This window comes from Microtus pennsylvanicus, chromosome 11 (genome assembly GCF_037038515.1).
Source record: "Microtus pennsylvanicus isolate mMicPen1 chromosome 11, mMicPen1.hap1, whole genome shotgun sequence".
NCBI classification, from domain to species: domain Eukaryota; kingdom Metazoa; phylum Chordata; class Mammalia; order Rodentia; family Cricetidae; genus Microtus; species Microtus pennsylvanicus.
The window spans coordinates 96,031,914-96,048,869 of NC_134589.1; the positions used below are offsets into that span (position 1 = coordinate 96,031,914).

Here is a 16,956-nt window from a genome sequence, read left to right on the forward strand (position 1 = left end):
GCCCATTAAAGCGGGCTGTATATTTTTATGGCTCTGTTGCAGAATCTGCCCCCTGTCGGGGTTTGCATCTGCTATTCTTCTGCCTCTCCCAGGCTCTAAAACTTTAATATGCAGTTTATAACCCTCAAGTATTTTCCACTGGCTTTGTGTTTCTTCTCGTGGGATTCCCAGGCTGGTGAAATGATCTCATTTGTGTTTATTTTCCAAGGTAAGCACCATGTTCATAAACGAGATGGAGAGGGAGAAGGTACTAGTCACTGTAAATACATGAACGTAAAGCTCATTGAAGGTGAGAGCTTTGTCTTTGAGGGAGACATAGGCAGGAAGCAGTAGACACTTCGGTAAATGTCTCATTTGGCTGGTTGATACACCCAAATGTCTTCCATTTAAAACCCTTGATTTGCCTTGATGCTTGAGTTTCACAGAGTGCCTCTTTCTCCTTCCCTTAATCTTCTGTTCCACTGAGTATCCACAGTGTAGGAAGATTCCTATTCCCAAGGGCGAGGTGACACCCCACCCCATGTACCTGCTGTCATCCATCTCTCTATCTGAAGGGCTTCGGTTGGGGCTGGGTGGAGCTGGAAATGGAGACATGTCAGACACCTAGGGGATTTTTGATTCTGCCCTGTGCTTTTCTGGTGTTCCATCGCAGCTTATGAGCTAAATCCAATTTCGCTTTGTTGACACCCGACTTTCCAAACTTTGATTCATGCTACACAGGTTTAAGAGGGTATGTATGAGTTTTCCCTCCCTCATCTTCTCCACCCAGTAGGAAATCCAGAATTGAATTCTGCATCCACAAATCAACCTGAATGCTCCCTTTGTCATTTAGTGGTGGTTTTATTTAGGTGTTTAATAACCTCAAGTTATCTATGGGGTAGGGGAGCCAAGGCAAAAGTTACAGTTCTAAAGATGCCTGTAAGTCGACATCTTTTTGTTTTTTATTTTGTTTCTTTGAGACAGGATCTCATTATCTAGCTCAGGGTGGTCTCAGTGTTTGCAATTCTCCTGCCTCAGCTTTGTAAGTGTTGGGATTACAGGTAGGAACCACTAAACCCAGCTTATATAGAAAGATTAGCCAAGGTGACTTTTATGTGTTTTATTTTAATGCCAGCTTACTTGATTACAGAAATAGAGAGGATATGTGTGTGGTTTTTTTTTTTTTTTTTTGGTTTGGCCCTACATTGCATTTACCAATCATTTTTTATCTACTTAATGGATGCAAATTCTTGAGCCAAAATGTACATAGATAATAAAATATTTTTTACTAAGTAAGATAAGTGTTGCATCATGAAGGAAATGAATCGTTGAGAGGTATTTCCCTCTATATCTGTAGAATATATCTGTGCCTGGATTATCTGCCCAGGCAATTGCTTCAAATACACACTGACCACCTATTAGCATTTGTAAACACATGACCAGTCTGCAAGTAAGAAGCTTTCCACCTTTTCTGTCCTATCATTATAGATGAAGCCTGATGAAAAGACGTGTTCTTTGTCCTTGAAACTGAAGTGTGACTTCGTGTCACGTGATAGCTATGCTGTCATCAGCAGTGGTGGGAGAACAACATTGAAAGAAGGGAGAAACCCAAGCAGTGACTCAAAAAGTCCTATCATATGGATAGACACTAACTTGTTTGTTGCACAGAATTGCTGTGCTCAGGGAGAGCTGTTGCTGGGCAGGAAGGACATTGTTTATGGGCTGGTTGGATGGAGTGGCATAGTAGCTTGTGGTAGGTACTACCTATCTGGGAAAGTTTACCCAGAATAAGCAACATCTTGGGTGTAGAGTCAGTGGGAGGGAGTGTGCATACCTGTGGGTAAACTCGGGTTCTGATCCTCCTGAAGAGCCAGGCACCTCGCTGTTTTCAGGCAGGGTCACTCATGGTCTGGGACTGACTGCTTAGGTTAGGCTGGCTCGCCAGTAACTGTCAGACATCCAGCCCCCACTGCACTTCTTCAGTGCTGAGACTAGATGCCTGTGTTTTGTTTTAAAATATGGATTCTTAGGCTCAAAAACCCAATTCCCTGTGCTTTGACAGCGAGCACTTTCCTTACCGAGCCCTAGAACCATTTTTGAACTATGCTGTCTACCCTAAAATCAAAGTGACTTAAACTGAGGATTCTTCTAAATGTCACATTTATTCAAGCAGTCTTTTTTTTCTGCTGGAAACTTGTGGATTCTGTACCTAGTAGCATCTGTGGATCAGCTCAGCATCCCTTAGGACCACAGTAGAGATGATCTTTCTAGGGCTCATGACAAACTCTATCATTTGTGCTGTTTGTTTATTTGTAGTTCTGGGCAGCAATGGGAAGTGGACAGTGAAGAAGAGGGGCCATGCTCCCCTAGAAGTAAGGAGGCAGTTAGGTACCAAAGAATGACCACGGTTGGAGTGGAATTCAGTTACGTACTCTTCCAAATCAAAGAGCAGGGCAGATGGAGAGCCCTACCCTAATGGGGCTGGCTTTCTAGCACCACACAAGAGTGCTTCCTTCTGTCTTCATACAATCCAAGCTACTTGATTAGGACGTGGGAGGCCCAGAGCTTCTGTCTTCAGAAAGAAGTTTTATGTATGTGGGAGCATACAAAGGAAAGATGAAAATGAAGAAAAGAAGCAATGAAAGAAAGGAGAAGATGAATATAAAAATGGAAGGAAGTGAGGGGGAAGGAAAGAGGAATAGTGGGAGGGAGGAAGAGAGGAGAAGGAGGCAGGAGTTAGGGGAGAATGAGAGGATGGGGGTGTCCAAGCACTATCCCCCCACCCTTCTTCCTTTCCTCACTTTCGTCACATTCCCTAGTGAGCTTTGTTCAGAATAGCCAGAGCCTCATCTCAGTATCTCCAGGTGGCAGTTATCCTACTCGAGAAAAGCAGAGGGTCTCAGAATAGAGACCTGGCTCTGCACACTGACCACGCTTGCTGTCTTCATTCCAGTGTCGAGCTTCCGCTTCATGTGGCATCTCGTCTCCACAGCTGAACCTTCAGGCAGGCACATCACCTGAGGGAGAGCTGGCCTCACTCCTGTGGCTCCATAGCAGGAATTGGGGGGGGGGCAGGGAGATAAATGGGTCAGCATTATTACTGAGTGCCTGCACACAACAAGCCAGCTGCTCAACCAGACTTAACATTTCTCATTTTCCTTATTTTCAAAATGCAAAACATTATATGAAAAATTATGTTTAAGTAATGGTGAAATGGAGTCAGGAATGGAAGCATTCCCAAGCATCTCCCCGTCCTGAAGCGAGCATCTCTTGTGTTTCATAGCCCTAGGCCTGAATGAGCTCAGCATTTCCTGCTTCCTCCATTTCGGCCATATTGGTTGAAACTTGGGTGCTGGGGACTAGCATGAGAGTTTCATAAGCTTGCACAATTCGTTGATAATCAAAATCATAAAAACAGTCCAACATAAAACCTCAGGCAGAAAAAGGAAGATAAAGTCCATCTGGCTTTGTTCTGCAATCTTAGCATTTTACTCATGCTGCAAAGAAAAGTGCCATAAAAGCCCCTGTTCAAGGAGGTGGACCAAATTCCAGACCATCACTGACAGCTGATCTTCACTTCAAGGGAATAATCCCTGCTAAGAATGCATGCAGAACCATGGAAGGCCCTGGCTCACCCACCTCATAGGCACAAGCCCACTCTTGTACCTAGAGAGAAGGCTTTGCTCCAAGGCCTCCAGAGTCACAGTGGCACCTCCTAGAGAGCAGGTACTTCCTGGGGGGTCCTGCACACCTTTCCAATGTACTTTCTCATTTTATTTTTGTGCTGCTCCCACAACACTCACCCAGGTCCACACCTCAGCATGTGTGGGAAAGACTCTTGGATGTAAGATACCTGGGGCAGAAGTCTTCTGTCTGAAAGTGATGGTTGGAAGGGGCGTGGGTCCCTCCTGGCAGTGTGGATACCAGGTGGAGAATATCTTTAGTGTGGTATAAATGAGTATGCTCTCACTTGGTCAGAAGCTCTGCAGAAGCCTGGGAAAGAAGAATTGGGTGTGTGGGGCTGTTCAGACTTCCTATTGTGCCTCTCGTTTCTGCTCCCTGGGTTCCTACTGTAGCTTTTACAAACAGTTGTTTTTCATATACATTTTCCAGGAATTCAGTCTCTGTATGGGATAAGGTTTGGGGTACAGTGCTTTTTAAGTGTACTGGGGAGTCAGCATAAGTAGCACTTTGAGGCTTAGCAAGAGACTGGGAAGCTAAAGGCAGATTCTTTTCCTAATGGCTGTTTGGACCTTCCTGAGGAGTTCCTATCAACATGTATGGGTGGAATGGCCTCCCGAGAGGAATTTAAGACTTGAGGAGTTGCCATTCATACTTCCTCTCCCAAGTCTTCATCACGCCTGATATTGTGTCCCTAGACAAGAGAACCCAGGTACCCACCTCTTCCCAACAGGTAGTTGTCAGATTCCTATGTGCAGATACAGGCATATGTGCACTGATGCTTAGGGGCTTATGCCATGCTGGTAAACCATTGAGGACATAAGCAGTTTTCACACTCACAGCACACATCTGCAAGAATGCCTCAAACAAAACTTCCTGGCAAAGACGGAGATGCTGCTCAAGGGAGGAGTACTAGGCTAGCAAGAATGTCTAAAGCCTTACGTTCCAACCTAACAATTTCCCCCACAAAAAGTTAAATTTGTGACAATCCAGGTATGAATATAAAAGGAGTGTAGAATATGAATAAATATAGGGGGAAATTATGAGAAAAAATAATTAACTCTTAATTCAATGCAGTTTGGCCTCCGAGACAACTGCCAGCATATAGAAAAATGTGTGTATATGTGTAGATACACAAATATATGAATATTTGCATACACACAAATCAAAACATATGCACACACGTGCATATATATATGTATATATCCAGGATAAGAGGATATATTCAAAATCATGTCTATACAAGCATGTTTTCCAAAGAGCTGTGAGGTTTCTCCTGTCCTTAGAAATTCTCTGTAAGTGTCTGTCATTTCCTATATCCTCATGGTCAGAAACCGCTGTCATACCCAAGCCACACTCACCACGTTTGTTTCCAGTCTTGCTGCTCTGCTGTTTGCCCTTTGAATCCTACTGAGAAAGGGTAGACCTGGCACAAACAGGGCTGGGAAAACGGTCCTCACCAGACTACACGTGCATCTCACGGTATCCTGCTTTCCCTTCTCTCTCTCCCATAGTGCCTGGCTTTCCATATCCAGCCGCCACTGCTGCAGCTGCATACCGAGGGGCCCACCTGAGGGGCCGCGGCCGCACCGTGTACAACACCTTCAGGGCTGCAGCGCCCCCACCCCCAATCCCGGCCTATGGCGGGTAAGTGCCGCACCCTCCTGGGAGGGGGGGCCTCCCTGTACCTGCTCTCTCTCCCCAGAGGCACGGAGTGTTTGCTAGCGCATGATGGTCTTGAGCACCCCACCAGAACCTCCCCAGCATGCAGCCTACCATGCGCCTGCTGCAGAGCACCTTGCAAAGAGTGTTGAAAACTGAGTGTAATTTGTCTGGTCATGGTTGGTGCCTTTAAACGTTCTACGTGTCACATGTTGTTATGTAAATTCTCTTTGAGACTGAATGCTGGAGAACAGAGAAAGGGTTACAGCCAGAGATGTGTTTCTGATGACTGCAAGCATCCGGTTATTAAGGAGGTTGGACTACATTTACCCCTTGAATTCAAAGGGACATGAGGTTTCCCATACATAAAAATCACTGGGGTGATCTTGCTCCCCTCCCCATACACACTTTGCACTCCCAGGCAGATGAACTTTTGCCTGAGAAGATTAGGTGTTGAGTCAAACCCAACACTCCAGACAGGAATGAAATTATGGTTAATTGGCCTTTTACTTACATTTTCCAAAATAGCCCAGCCTGGTCTTTCTCCTCCACAGGGAAACTGAGAATGGATTTGTTTCTTACTGCCAACTGAGGCCTTCTGTGATTGGATGTTGTTATTGACGACTAAAGATCTAGGAATGGTTGGGAAGAGAGGAAGGAAAGAAGGAGGGAAGGGGGATGGAGGCAGGGAAAGAAAGATTGACTAACATAAACCACCCAGAAATGACACTTCCTCTATTCTCCATTAGGGATCTTGGAAGAGCATTCCTCCACCTCTGGGCATGAAGAGAGAGGGGTGCCTCTGAGGCAGCAGCAGGTCTAGGATATTTTTGATTGGTCCAACAGAGTAGACGCAGGTGATGGTATCTAGTGGATAGACTCCAGACATGTTGCTTAAACATACCATGGTCCTTAGGTTATCCCTACTCTCAGGGCAAAGCATTGCCTGGCTCACAGTCTGCTTTGTGCTCCACTTACTTCTCCAGATGCATAGATGATTCGGTTATACTAAGGAGAATCTGGTATGAGCTTCTGCTGGCCAAGGACTAGCTTTCTCATTTACAGAAAGAATATGTCTATGCTCGTGATCATATATACAGGGTTAAATGCATTTTCTTAAAAGCTTTGCGGCATCCTTTAGGAAGCCTGAATTACCCCAGCTCCCTCGCTGTAAAGATGACAAAGGAAATACTCTTGTTATTTATTCATATCCCGCCCACTGCACAGAGCCCATATGAAGGGTGTGAAAAGCCAAAGAGCATGAAGCAGGCTGAAGATGATGCAGGAAGGAGGCTGGGAAGAATCATCAAAACAGGAGCAAAAAGGCAAGAGGAGGAGGAAGATTAGAGCTAGTCAGTGCAGGGCTTCTTAGTGGGTCAAAATGACGAGAGAGGCTGGGGATGATATCAAAGTAAGAGCCAACCAGCTTTACTGTCTCCCCATGCCCCCAATGCATCCATCTATCATATAAAGGACCTTTGACTCTATAATCAGTACAATGCCCACCTAGCATGAGCCCATTTGATACATGGGTTATGAAAAACATGGCGGTGCAGAAACAGCTAAACAACCATCTAGGCTCACATTAGTGCTAAAGAAAGATTCGTGCGCCATACCTGTAAAATGACACTTTATTCTGTCTGGAAATCCTCATCTTAGTACATGGTAATTGTAGCTTCTCTGTATATATACTGACCCCGAGACAGTATCTCATTACAATATTGAAAAGGAAAAAAATTAAGTAAAATGATATGGCCTATTCTCCCATGAACAGTTTGTAAAACCCCCAACATAACCCACCTGCTATAAAATTGGAATTTACTAACTTATAATGAATGTGCTCTTTGCCAGGGATAACCATGCATAACTAATTAATGCCATGTTTGCCAGGGAGAAGGAGGCACTTCCAAATGGCACACGACATGTTTATGACTCTTTTGGAAGGGACGAAAATGTAATATTCCAGGAGTCCTCTTAAGTGTCCTGGTTGCGTTGGTGACCTGTTCCCTTCTGCTTCCTTGATCGTGTCATTGGTCTATACAGAACACACAACAGAAGACAAATAATGTCAAGTGCCAAGGAAAGAGTGTTCGTTTAGCTGAACTACACTCAGGGAATGACCTTATGGCCGAAATTCTGGAATTAGAAGTTAAAATAGAATTCTCAATGCCGGAAGCTGGACCAATAGCTCACTGACTTAGAGCAATTGCTTTGCCAACATTAAGACGTCTCTTTGAATTTAACACCATGTTAGAAAAAAAAAAACTAGGCATGGCTAGGCATGCCTGTAATCCCAGCACTGGGAGGATGGAGATAGGAAGATCCTGGGAGCTCTCTAGCCAGCAAGACGAGCACAAAAGAAAAAGCTTTCCAGTTCAGTGAGCCCCTGTCTCAAGATAGTAGGGTAGAGATGGTAGGAAATGCCATAGGCCCTGCCTTGCCCTCCATAGAAACTCACAGGCACACTTGTGTGGGAGCACCATACAGACACACACACACACACACACACATACACACAAATTATTAATTAGGTAATTAATTCATTATAAAATATTCTCCACATGGAGGCCGAAGGCTGGTATCAAGTATCTGTAAGACACAAAGTACTGGTAAAAATGGAGATTTGGTTAGGTGCCTAGTTCCCCCTTTCCCTCTGTATTCATTGGCTTAGATTACAAGGAAAGTGAGCCATCTTTTGGAGAAAACAACCTGGTACCAAGAACATGGATGTCCCAGAGGAAAGAGTTACCTGATTCTGAGTTGACCCAATGAGCAATGATGCTGTAGACCCAACCCTGTTCCCATGGCCTGATCTAGCAGATTGGAGGTGGTCTGGAAACTACGAATTCCCAGAGCTGCTGTCTCAAAAGTCCTTTGGAGGAAGGTTTCTAGGCTTGACTGACATCTTTCCTCCATCCCCATTCAGCCACATTTTGTGCCCCATTGTCTGCTACCTGTAGCACATTCACAGGAATTTCTGCACGTGAGATCTGGGCCCCGATATACAAGCCAACTATTGCCATTGACGTGATAGATGGTAAGACAGAGGCCTGTTTACCAAGGAAGGGTCCTTAGCTCAGCATGGGTGTTCAAACAAGGCTTCCCAGAAGAGAAGTCTTGTGTGACAAGATCATGTCCATTTGTTCCAAACTGCCATAGTAAGATCCTGTCCTGTGAGGACCCACACACCCAGCCATCTCCATCTATTTTCTGCCATTGCCTCACAAAATATATTTACTAAGGAAGAATTTTTTTCTTATTGTCACCAAATGAAGTCGCATCTATCTACAACCTATATTTTATACAATATCCAATAGGAGTCTATGTTACTAAAATTTAAAGCCCTAAACATGTTCTTTATTCTAGGTCCACATGGGCTTACATACTTTTTCTCTCTGATAGAAAACACACACACACATTCACTCACTCACTCACATACACACACACACATTCAGTCACACACACACACACACATACACACACTCACATTCTCACACTCACACATGTGACATATAACAAAAACTTCATAGCTACCTCTGTGGAGCCCAGGATAATCCTTGAAGGGATCCAACGCTGATATAAGCATCCAAGGAAACTCATTAAAGACATTCCTATCTGGATCTGTTTTCTGCCCTCCCAGCAGTTAAACTGCATAGATTATGAAGAGGTCCTATTCTGTTTTCTGTGGTATACCTAAATAGAACAATCTGGAAATATCAACATGTGATCATCACTCCTGAAACAATACTGCTGCCCGTGCACAATAGAGGGATCAAAGAAATAAGCAGACAACACTAAACACAGCCAGCAACTCACTACCAGCTGCCAATAGTAAATGAATCAGACTCTGGAGAGTGAATATCGGATTTTACCACCCTGGAAAGCTACAAGGAACACAGTGCACTTGATAGGAGAGTAAAGCACACACCAGCTCCATAGGGTTGACGAAGGATGAAATAGGAAGAGTCCCACAAGGTTACGGCTCAGTAAGACCAATGCTAGGGCATGTTGGCTGGACTGCAGCTAATCTTGTGGAGGTTGATATGACTATTGACGTTTCTGTAAGTCGCCCATGCTCCCCTCACTCAGTGCTCCCCCCTCCCCTTTTAGGCGATGCAGGGTTAATCTTGTGTCTCTTCCTTTGTGGATAGTTCACCTCTTTAGTAGGGAGCCCCTGCAGTTCACAAACCTCATATTATCCCCACAAAGCACAGGCAAAGTCTTAGGGAGAGGCACACCAAAAGTTTGTGGATTCCATGTACTAAGCATAGTGCCTCATTTAGTGGACTTTCTCAGAGTTCATTGTATAAGGCTTTTCCTATTTCTCCTTGTCTTTACTGACATTTTGTTGCAGAAACCACAATGTCCTATCATCCAATGAGTCATATTCATGAGAAATTCTCCATTATGAAGTTGCCATTTAAAGTAGCTTGCAGGCTAGCAATATAGGTGGAATTGGATACACACTCACTAGACTGAGCACAACATCTCATAAAGGACACAGCGGCTAACCCCATTGCTTGAGGAGCAGCAGCATAGGCGTTGGTTTACAACATGCTAAGTAATTATTAAGTAGATGTTTATCAAGTATGTACTATGTATGTTGCATGGTGATATAATATATTGTCCTTAGGAAGCATTCCAGGAAATGTAAACTCCCTAAACATCCAGCACTGGCTATGGGGCTTTAGTCTTTGTTCTATGGTCTTTATAACATGTGTTATTTTTGTTGTTGTTGTTGTTGCTGCTACAAAAGGTCACACAAAAGCATCTTAAGGAATGCTTTATCATGGCGCACCCAGGATACAGTCCACCACAGCAGGGAAGGCAAGACAGCAGGAGCGTGAGGCCGTGGCACATGCTGCAATCTCAGTCAGGAAGCAGAGAGGATGAATGCTTGCTCGTGTTCTCTTGGCTTTTTTTCTTTCTGTTCATTCTAAGACCCCAGGACCTGCATTGCCCACAGCCAAGATGGTTCCTCCCACCAAAGTTAACCAAATCTAGAAGCTTCCTCAGAGACATGCCCAGAGGATTGTTTTGAGGTGATTCTAGGTCATGTCTAGTTGATAATCTATTAATCATCTATTAGCCACTGCAGTCTTTTATTACTGTGATATTCCGCACATGCTCTAGTAACTTATTAGGGTACTTATTAGTAACACAGCTTCTAGAGTTACCTGGAAAAGTAGTTTAGGATAATTCAGTACCACCACAATAAAAATCAGACAGCACCCCAGGGGCAAATTTCTTAAAGTTGCCCAAGACCACAGCCATAGGTTCCTGCACAGCAAGTAATGAACCCTCAGCATCCAACATTAGTCCACTCAAGGGTCACCAGGAAGATGTGGACCCAGAGGCTCAGGGTCCTGTGCTCAGACACCAGCAAGTCCCTAGGAGCCTGCCACCTCACACATGGGAATAATAATCAGCCCACCCCGGGCACAAGAAAGGTGTGTTCCATCCCACATACTTGCACTGGCTCCAGGGAGGGCAAAACCTGCACAGATTCTTTTGGTAATCCTCTCAAACATATGTACTTTCCCCGGGAAAACGTGCATATACAAACACATGCACAGTTATGTACAAATCCCAGTGTGTGCATGGAGCCACCTGATAACCATTCTAGACAGTTACATTTGAACATATTCAAAAATGTAATTTATTTTCCAGGCAAAAGGGTCAGTCGAGAAAAGAGGTTTTAAATGTCTTTCCTACAAAAATACATTTGTGGTTGGTATATATACCGTTCCACAAACAGATTGCTTAGTTTGGGGCACTCTCTGCCTTTGTTCCTTCTTGTCCATCCTCCTTTTTTTCTTTTTCTAAAGTAAGCTAATTTGCTATAGTGCGATCGTTCCCTGCTTGCCTCTATCCAAATATTTAACTACCATTATTACTTCCTTAAGAAAATGAGTTGTGCATTTGCATCATGCTCGTGCAAAAGCATATTGCAGGCCTAGAGTGATTGACAGGCAACACAATTACCTTTGCATGACTAGACAGACCATTTCTGCATTAAAATAGGACCGCATCTGCTCCGTGCATGACAGCAATTCCCTTCTGCAGTGTGGGAACCGTTGTGTATCTATAGCTGCATCCGCCACACGAAGCTCCATCTTCTTTTCCCACATATGTATCTGGTATTTTAATGCACCTGTTGGCTGAGGCATTAGAAAAGCACTGGGAGCCATTCCCGGAAAGGACCATTCAGCTCTGCAAGGGCTCTCCCACACTCACCATGGCTCAAGAGCAGCACCTTAGCAGCTGCAATGACACCCCATTTGCAGAATGCTCGCCTAACGTGCATACAGTCCTGGACTTGATCCTTAGCACTGCAAGGCCTGACATAGTGGTTCACACCTCTTTTCAAATCACTGGGGGAGCTGAAGCAGGAAGACCAGAAGTTCAAGATTGTATTTGACTGCATAGTGAATTAAGGCTTGAACTACCAGCAGTGACATTGCCCATTACCTGAAAGAAATACAAATCCTTTAGCTACCCACTCTATCCAGATCTATTGAATCAATAGCTCTGGGCTGGGTATAGGGCCCAGCCATCAATATTTCAGTTAGTCCCCCAGGTGAACCTTAGGCACATTGAAGTTCAACCACCACTGCCTGCCATGTCATTAAGAGTTTGGCTATGGAACAAAAATACTTGGGCTAGAATATTTATTAGTTAAGTCAATTTATTCATGTCTAGGGAAGGAATGGGGGCCTTGTCCATTGTGGGGGTGGGGGAGGATGGTAAGGATCACAGGGTGCTTTGATGGGCCCATCTTAGAGCAGTCATCCTGTGAACCTGAGTCATCTCAGGAATGATACTTGTGCTATGACTAATAACTTATGGGAAATAGCAGTTTTGTAAAACTGACAGCCCATTCCTGGAGGTTTATTTTACTCTCCCAGTAAAATGAGGATGGCTATATCATCTCATAGATTCCCGGGGTTATTAACATCATGAAGGTTATATCACTCACTGTTTCCCTTGTGCCTCCAAAATATTCTTGGCATAAGTGAGCAATCTTTCTCATTGTGCTTGGTAACAGATGAAATTTTTGCTCAGAAGCCACCACTTTCTAAAGGGCATTTGGGACCCAAAGCCACTAACTGTGCTCTTCCTCCAGGCCCTCCAAGGATCCAGACACCTCTAACCATGGGTCCTCACACTTGCCATTCTTTTTGCCTGCCTGCAAGTCCTTCCAGGTTCCCCTGGTCCTGCCTCTTTCTTATTGTTTGCTCTTTCATGGTGCCCCCATCTTCCCATTCTGCAGCAAAGGCTGCAGCTGCGACTGCAGCTTGATGCATGGCTGTGGCTGCACTTCCCCCTCTGGGGACTCTACACCTCTAGAGAGCAGTGGTGGGAGAGACTCACCTGCGATGGCCCAGCACAGTGCTTTTGGGAGAGGAAACCTTGCAGTGCAGGAAGACAATACTTGCATTCCATTTGTTTGCTCTTGTCAGAATGAGGAAGCTTGCCCTCAGTCTCGCTTCAACTCCACATCTCAGAAATTTGGGGTATCAGAGGATTCAGTATCTTTCTATCACCCATGGTGGAGGGCAAACCACAGCAGCTGGGCTATTTTTCAGAGGAAAGGCTCCAGAAGGCAATAGCACAGTGTGCTCTTTCTTGGTGTCTGGGAGCTCTTAACACAGAGTGATGGGGAGACTGGCCTGGCAATGACCCCTGTGCACAAGCAGTTTCTGGAGGAAGGAACAACCGCAGCTCAGCTCTTCCTCATCTCCTTGGCAGAGTAAGACCCAAGTCTCAGTCACATGACATGGTTCTCCATCCCTGCTCTAGGCTGGGAGGCCTAGGTTTGGCTTTTCTCTCTATTTTCCACAAAATAAAGCAGACCTTGCCCATCCCGTAGACATTTGGGAAAATGCAAGGCTTCCCGTATTTACATGATTAATATTTTTTAAATAATTAATATTTATCCACACCCCTCTAGTTTTCTGTACTGGTAGGATCCAGGATTGTTTAATCTTATCTCTTTTCTTTTCCTCTAACGTCAACAACCTTTAACAGCTGAATACACAAACAACACAAGCTTCAAACCTCAGGCCCCCAACAACAACAGTAATAATTATAAAATAAGAAGGTAGTGTCTCACCAAGAGGCTTGTGCTTCTTCGAATTAACGATACCCCTGACTCTAAGCCCCAAGTGGAGACATCATTCTCTGACCAGTGATTAACTTCTACCTGGAGCTGACACAGAAAAGACTGTCTTCTGCTCCTCTCTAGGGTGTGGATACCATCCTCTGGATACATAGTTATTGTATGTCTTCTGGGCCTGAAATAAGAAATTAAACCTTAGATGAGATGCAATAGGTGGAACTCCTGTGAGTGCAGCCTCGATGTCCAAACAAATCATAGGCACAAATGCCTTTTACAGTGGGAGGAAACTAATGAGCGGCCTAGATAGAGAGTCTGACACATGGACTCTGGTACTCACAGGGAGGACATGGAACTCAGCTTCAGGTAGCCTGGGTCTCATTTAGAGAACTTATTGCCTCAGTGTTAAACATGCTGAGCATCACTTCGACAGCATCACCTGGCTAAATCCTATACCTCTTTGCACGTGTGTGCCTTGAGGTAGCCCCTTGGCTACCACTTTTCCCATTTTGCAAAGAGTTAACCAAGCTCAGCTGTCTTAGCAACTTTGTTCCGGTTGCGGAGCCATTTGCCGGGGAAGCAGCACTTTGATACAGATGTCTGTGTTTCTGCACCTTGCCTGCCTCTCCAGTGGTGATCTAGCTGATTTTGAATGAGGATACTGGTAGAAAAGAGGCTGGCAGCCAAGTGGTAGCATGAATAAAGGCATGATGGCATGAAAACCTGGCACAGACGTGGTCTTGATGAAGCGAAGGCCCGAGTCTGTGCTCTGGGGCCCCGAGGAACTATCTGTTGCTTGCCTGCTTTTCATCAGATCTGTTCTAAGGCCCGTTGGTAGGAGCTGACCTTGCCTCCTGACCCCACAACAGACAGTGTCTTTTTACGTTGCTAATGCCAAACACAGATTCAATGCCTGCTCAAGACCCTACACACCTCAGCCTGCCTTTTGGATTAGGGCTTAGCACTGCTTGACAAGTGCTCCAGTATACTGTAGCCCACCAGGATCAAACACAAACAACAGCTGAAAGGCAATCCCACCGACCTCCTTAGTGTGTGACATCCCTGCCACACTTTAAGGATAATGGTCCTTAGGGGTTTGCCAATCAGTTCCGCAAGAGCTCTGGGAAAGAAGTGCGCTTCCGTGTTCTCCAGCAAGCCAGTGTCACTGCTGTGTGTGCGTGAGCATGTGCGGTTAGGTGATGAAGTGCTCTCTCCCCTGGCTTGAATTGTCTGGCTTTTCTGCGTGCTCATTCTTCTCATGAAATCCTTTCGAATCAAAGTTGTGCTTCTATTAGGGCCCTGGCTTGACTCAACAATAGATTCGCTGATTCTCCGCCTCATAAATCACCCAGAAATGTCATGGGGAGATGCTAGGGGAGGTTACTGATGACTACCACCCTCTGAAAGCAAAAGTTTAGAAACGCAGCCTTTTGTACCTAGGGTATCTGCTGTTCTCACAAAGGCCTGCGAGGTGTCCAGCGTACATATGACCTTGGTAGACCCACTCAAATACTTAAGTCAGAGAATGTGTTCCTATGAGTTTCTTTGCCTTGCTATTCCAAGGAACTCAGAGAAGCCCAAGATCATTCTTTGCCCCCTGGAAGTGGCTTTTTTTCTGGGATTCTAAGTCCAGGGACTGGGTGCACTATGCAAAGCTTCCATATAGTTAGGTTTATTTAGTTATAAAGTAGAATCTTGCCTTAGCCTGAACATGATTTATTTGAATACTTACACATACACAACCGAACCCCCCCTCACTCACAAATATATAAGGCCTTGATGCATACAAACACATATATGCACTCCCATACATTTGTGCATCTGAAAACATACATATTTTGCACACATGCATATCTGCATATGTTTACACACAGATACACAGACAGGTTTTCTGTTATACTGACAATTAAAGTCTGACAGAACTACCACAGGTAATGCTACTATATGAAATGTTGACAGAAGAAAATATCTGACCCCATCTGAGCCACCTGGGCACCCCCTGAGGCCATTCAGTTCTAGCGCATCATCAAAGTGTTCTGCTCTGAGTCCCTGCCCTTGCAAGCCCATTCTTAAACAGATGCTGGGTTTCGTGTTTGTTGGGGATGGGAGCTGGGGTTTGATTGCAAACTTTAATATTGTTAAGACTCTCAGGCCTGTGTAGGCCACTGGGAAATGCACACCAGTCCTTTTGCCTTTCTAAGCCATGCATTGCACCTTCTTCTGAGAGTGGGAAGTTCATTTTGGTGCCCAAGCAAAAGCACTGTGACCCTGGTCCAACATGGAACCGCAGCCTAAAGTTCCTGATTTGATGGACAGCTGTTGTCTCCAACCTCCTTAATCAGTTTGCCACTCTCCTCCGTTCCTGTGTTTCGGATCATGAGAGCAGACTAACCTGGCCCGTGCGGGGGTTGGTGCGTCTGCATGGGGAACTGCACTAATCCGAATGTTTCTCTTTGTGTGTGCATCTTTACAGTGTTGTTTACCAGGATGGATTTTATGGTGCAGACATTTATGTAAGTATTCATTAACGTGCATGTCGTCCTCCTTACCTCCGGGAGTCATTCTTTATACAAGTTTGCTCTGAACTCAGTGGGAACAGATTACCCCTTTCTGGTCAACAAGGAGTTCCCACCGTAGTGTGTCTTTCAAGGTGATCATGAGCTCAAAAGACACGCGACTTGCTCTTTGAGGGGAATTAATGACTTGGACTTGATCAACTTTGGAACAGATAAACACGACTGCATCTATTAGAAAAGGTGGTTTTTCTCTCTTGCCAAATTAAAAGCTCCGCCCACAGCGACATGCTCTCTACAGTTCTCAATATGCTCTCTGTGTTTTCAGTTTGATATTCAGAACAACAGCTGTAGCTACCAGCTGCTGCGAACTGGAAGGGATTTTCATGGTTGGTAGTTTTCCATGCTTTCCTTATAAGTGTAATTATTTATCGACACAGCACTAGGAATATTGCATTTCTCTCTTTTCTCCAAGCACAGCACTAAACCCCTGCCATGGCAATGTGTGGGCCTGGAGGGTCAGCCCTCTCCTCTGCAACCCTCATCTGAACAGTTCTCTGGGGTGGAACTGTTTGCTCATGGGTCCCATCTCATGATACTCCTCTTTAGAAAGATGTGTCTCATCTTCAGAACTGCAGTGAACCTTCCCTACCCTGGTCTAGATCCCAGTGCCGCACTGGTGTGATGAGAGGACCTTGGAACAGAGTTTGAGCTAAGTGGGCAGCAGAGGAGTCCGTTTTCTAAATCTCTCTCTCTCTCTCTCTCTCTCTCTCTCTCTCTCTCTCTCTCTCTCTCTCTCTCTCTCTCTCTCACACACACACACACACACACACACAAGCACACACATGAGTACACACACGAGCACACACGAGCACACAGATGTACCATTAATAACCTCAACTAAGTTTCCAGAAGCATACTTGTTTTTCACATACTAGATAAGAAAAAAAATATCAAACCATATTTCTGTGCAAACTAATGCTATTTGTTAGAAAATGAGAG

General features: G+C 44.9%; 1 protein-coding gene across 50 annotated transcripts in view; it reads left to right on the forward strand.

Moving 5' to 3' along the window:
• Rbfox1 (RNA binding fox-1 homolog 1) overlaps positions 1-16,956 on the forward strand; it is a 1,543,972-nt gene that overhangs the window by 1,479,568 nt on the left and 47,448 nt on the right. For 44 of the 50 annotated variants that reach the window (XM_075941979.1, XM_075941983.1, XM_075941971.1 and 41 more), the window contains 2 exons: positions 5,175-5,307; positions 15,915-15,954. In XM_075941979.1, coding sequence (XP_075798094.1) covers positions 5,175-5,307; positions 15,915-15,954 — 173 coding nt within the window. The remainder of the gene's footprint in view (positions 1-5,174; positions 5,308-15,914; positions 15,955-16,956) is intronic. The other 6 variants (XM_075941944.1, XM_075941960.1, XM_075941977.1 and 3 more) reach the window with 1 other exon arrangement.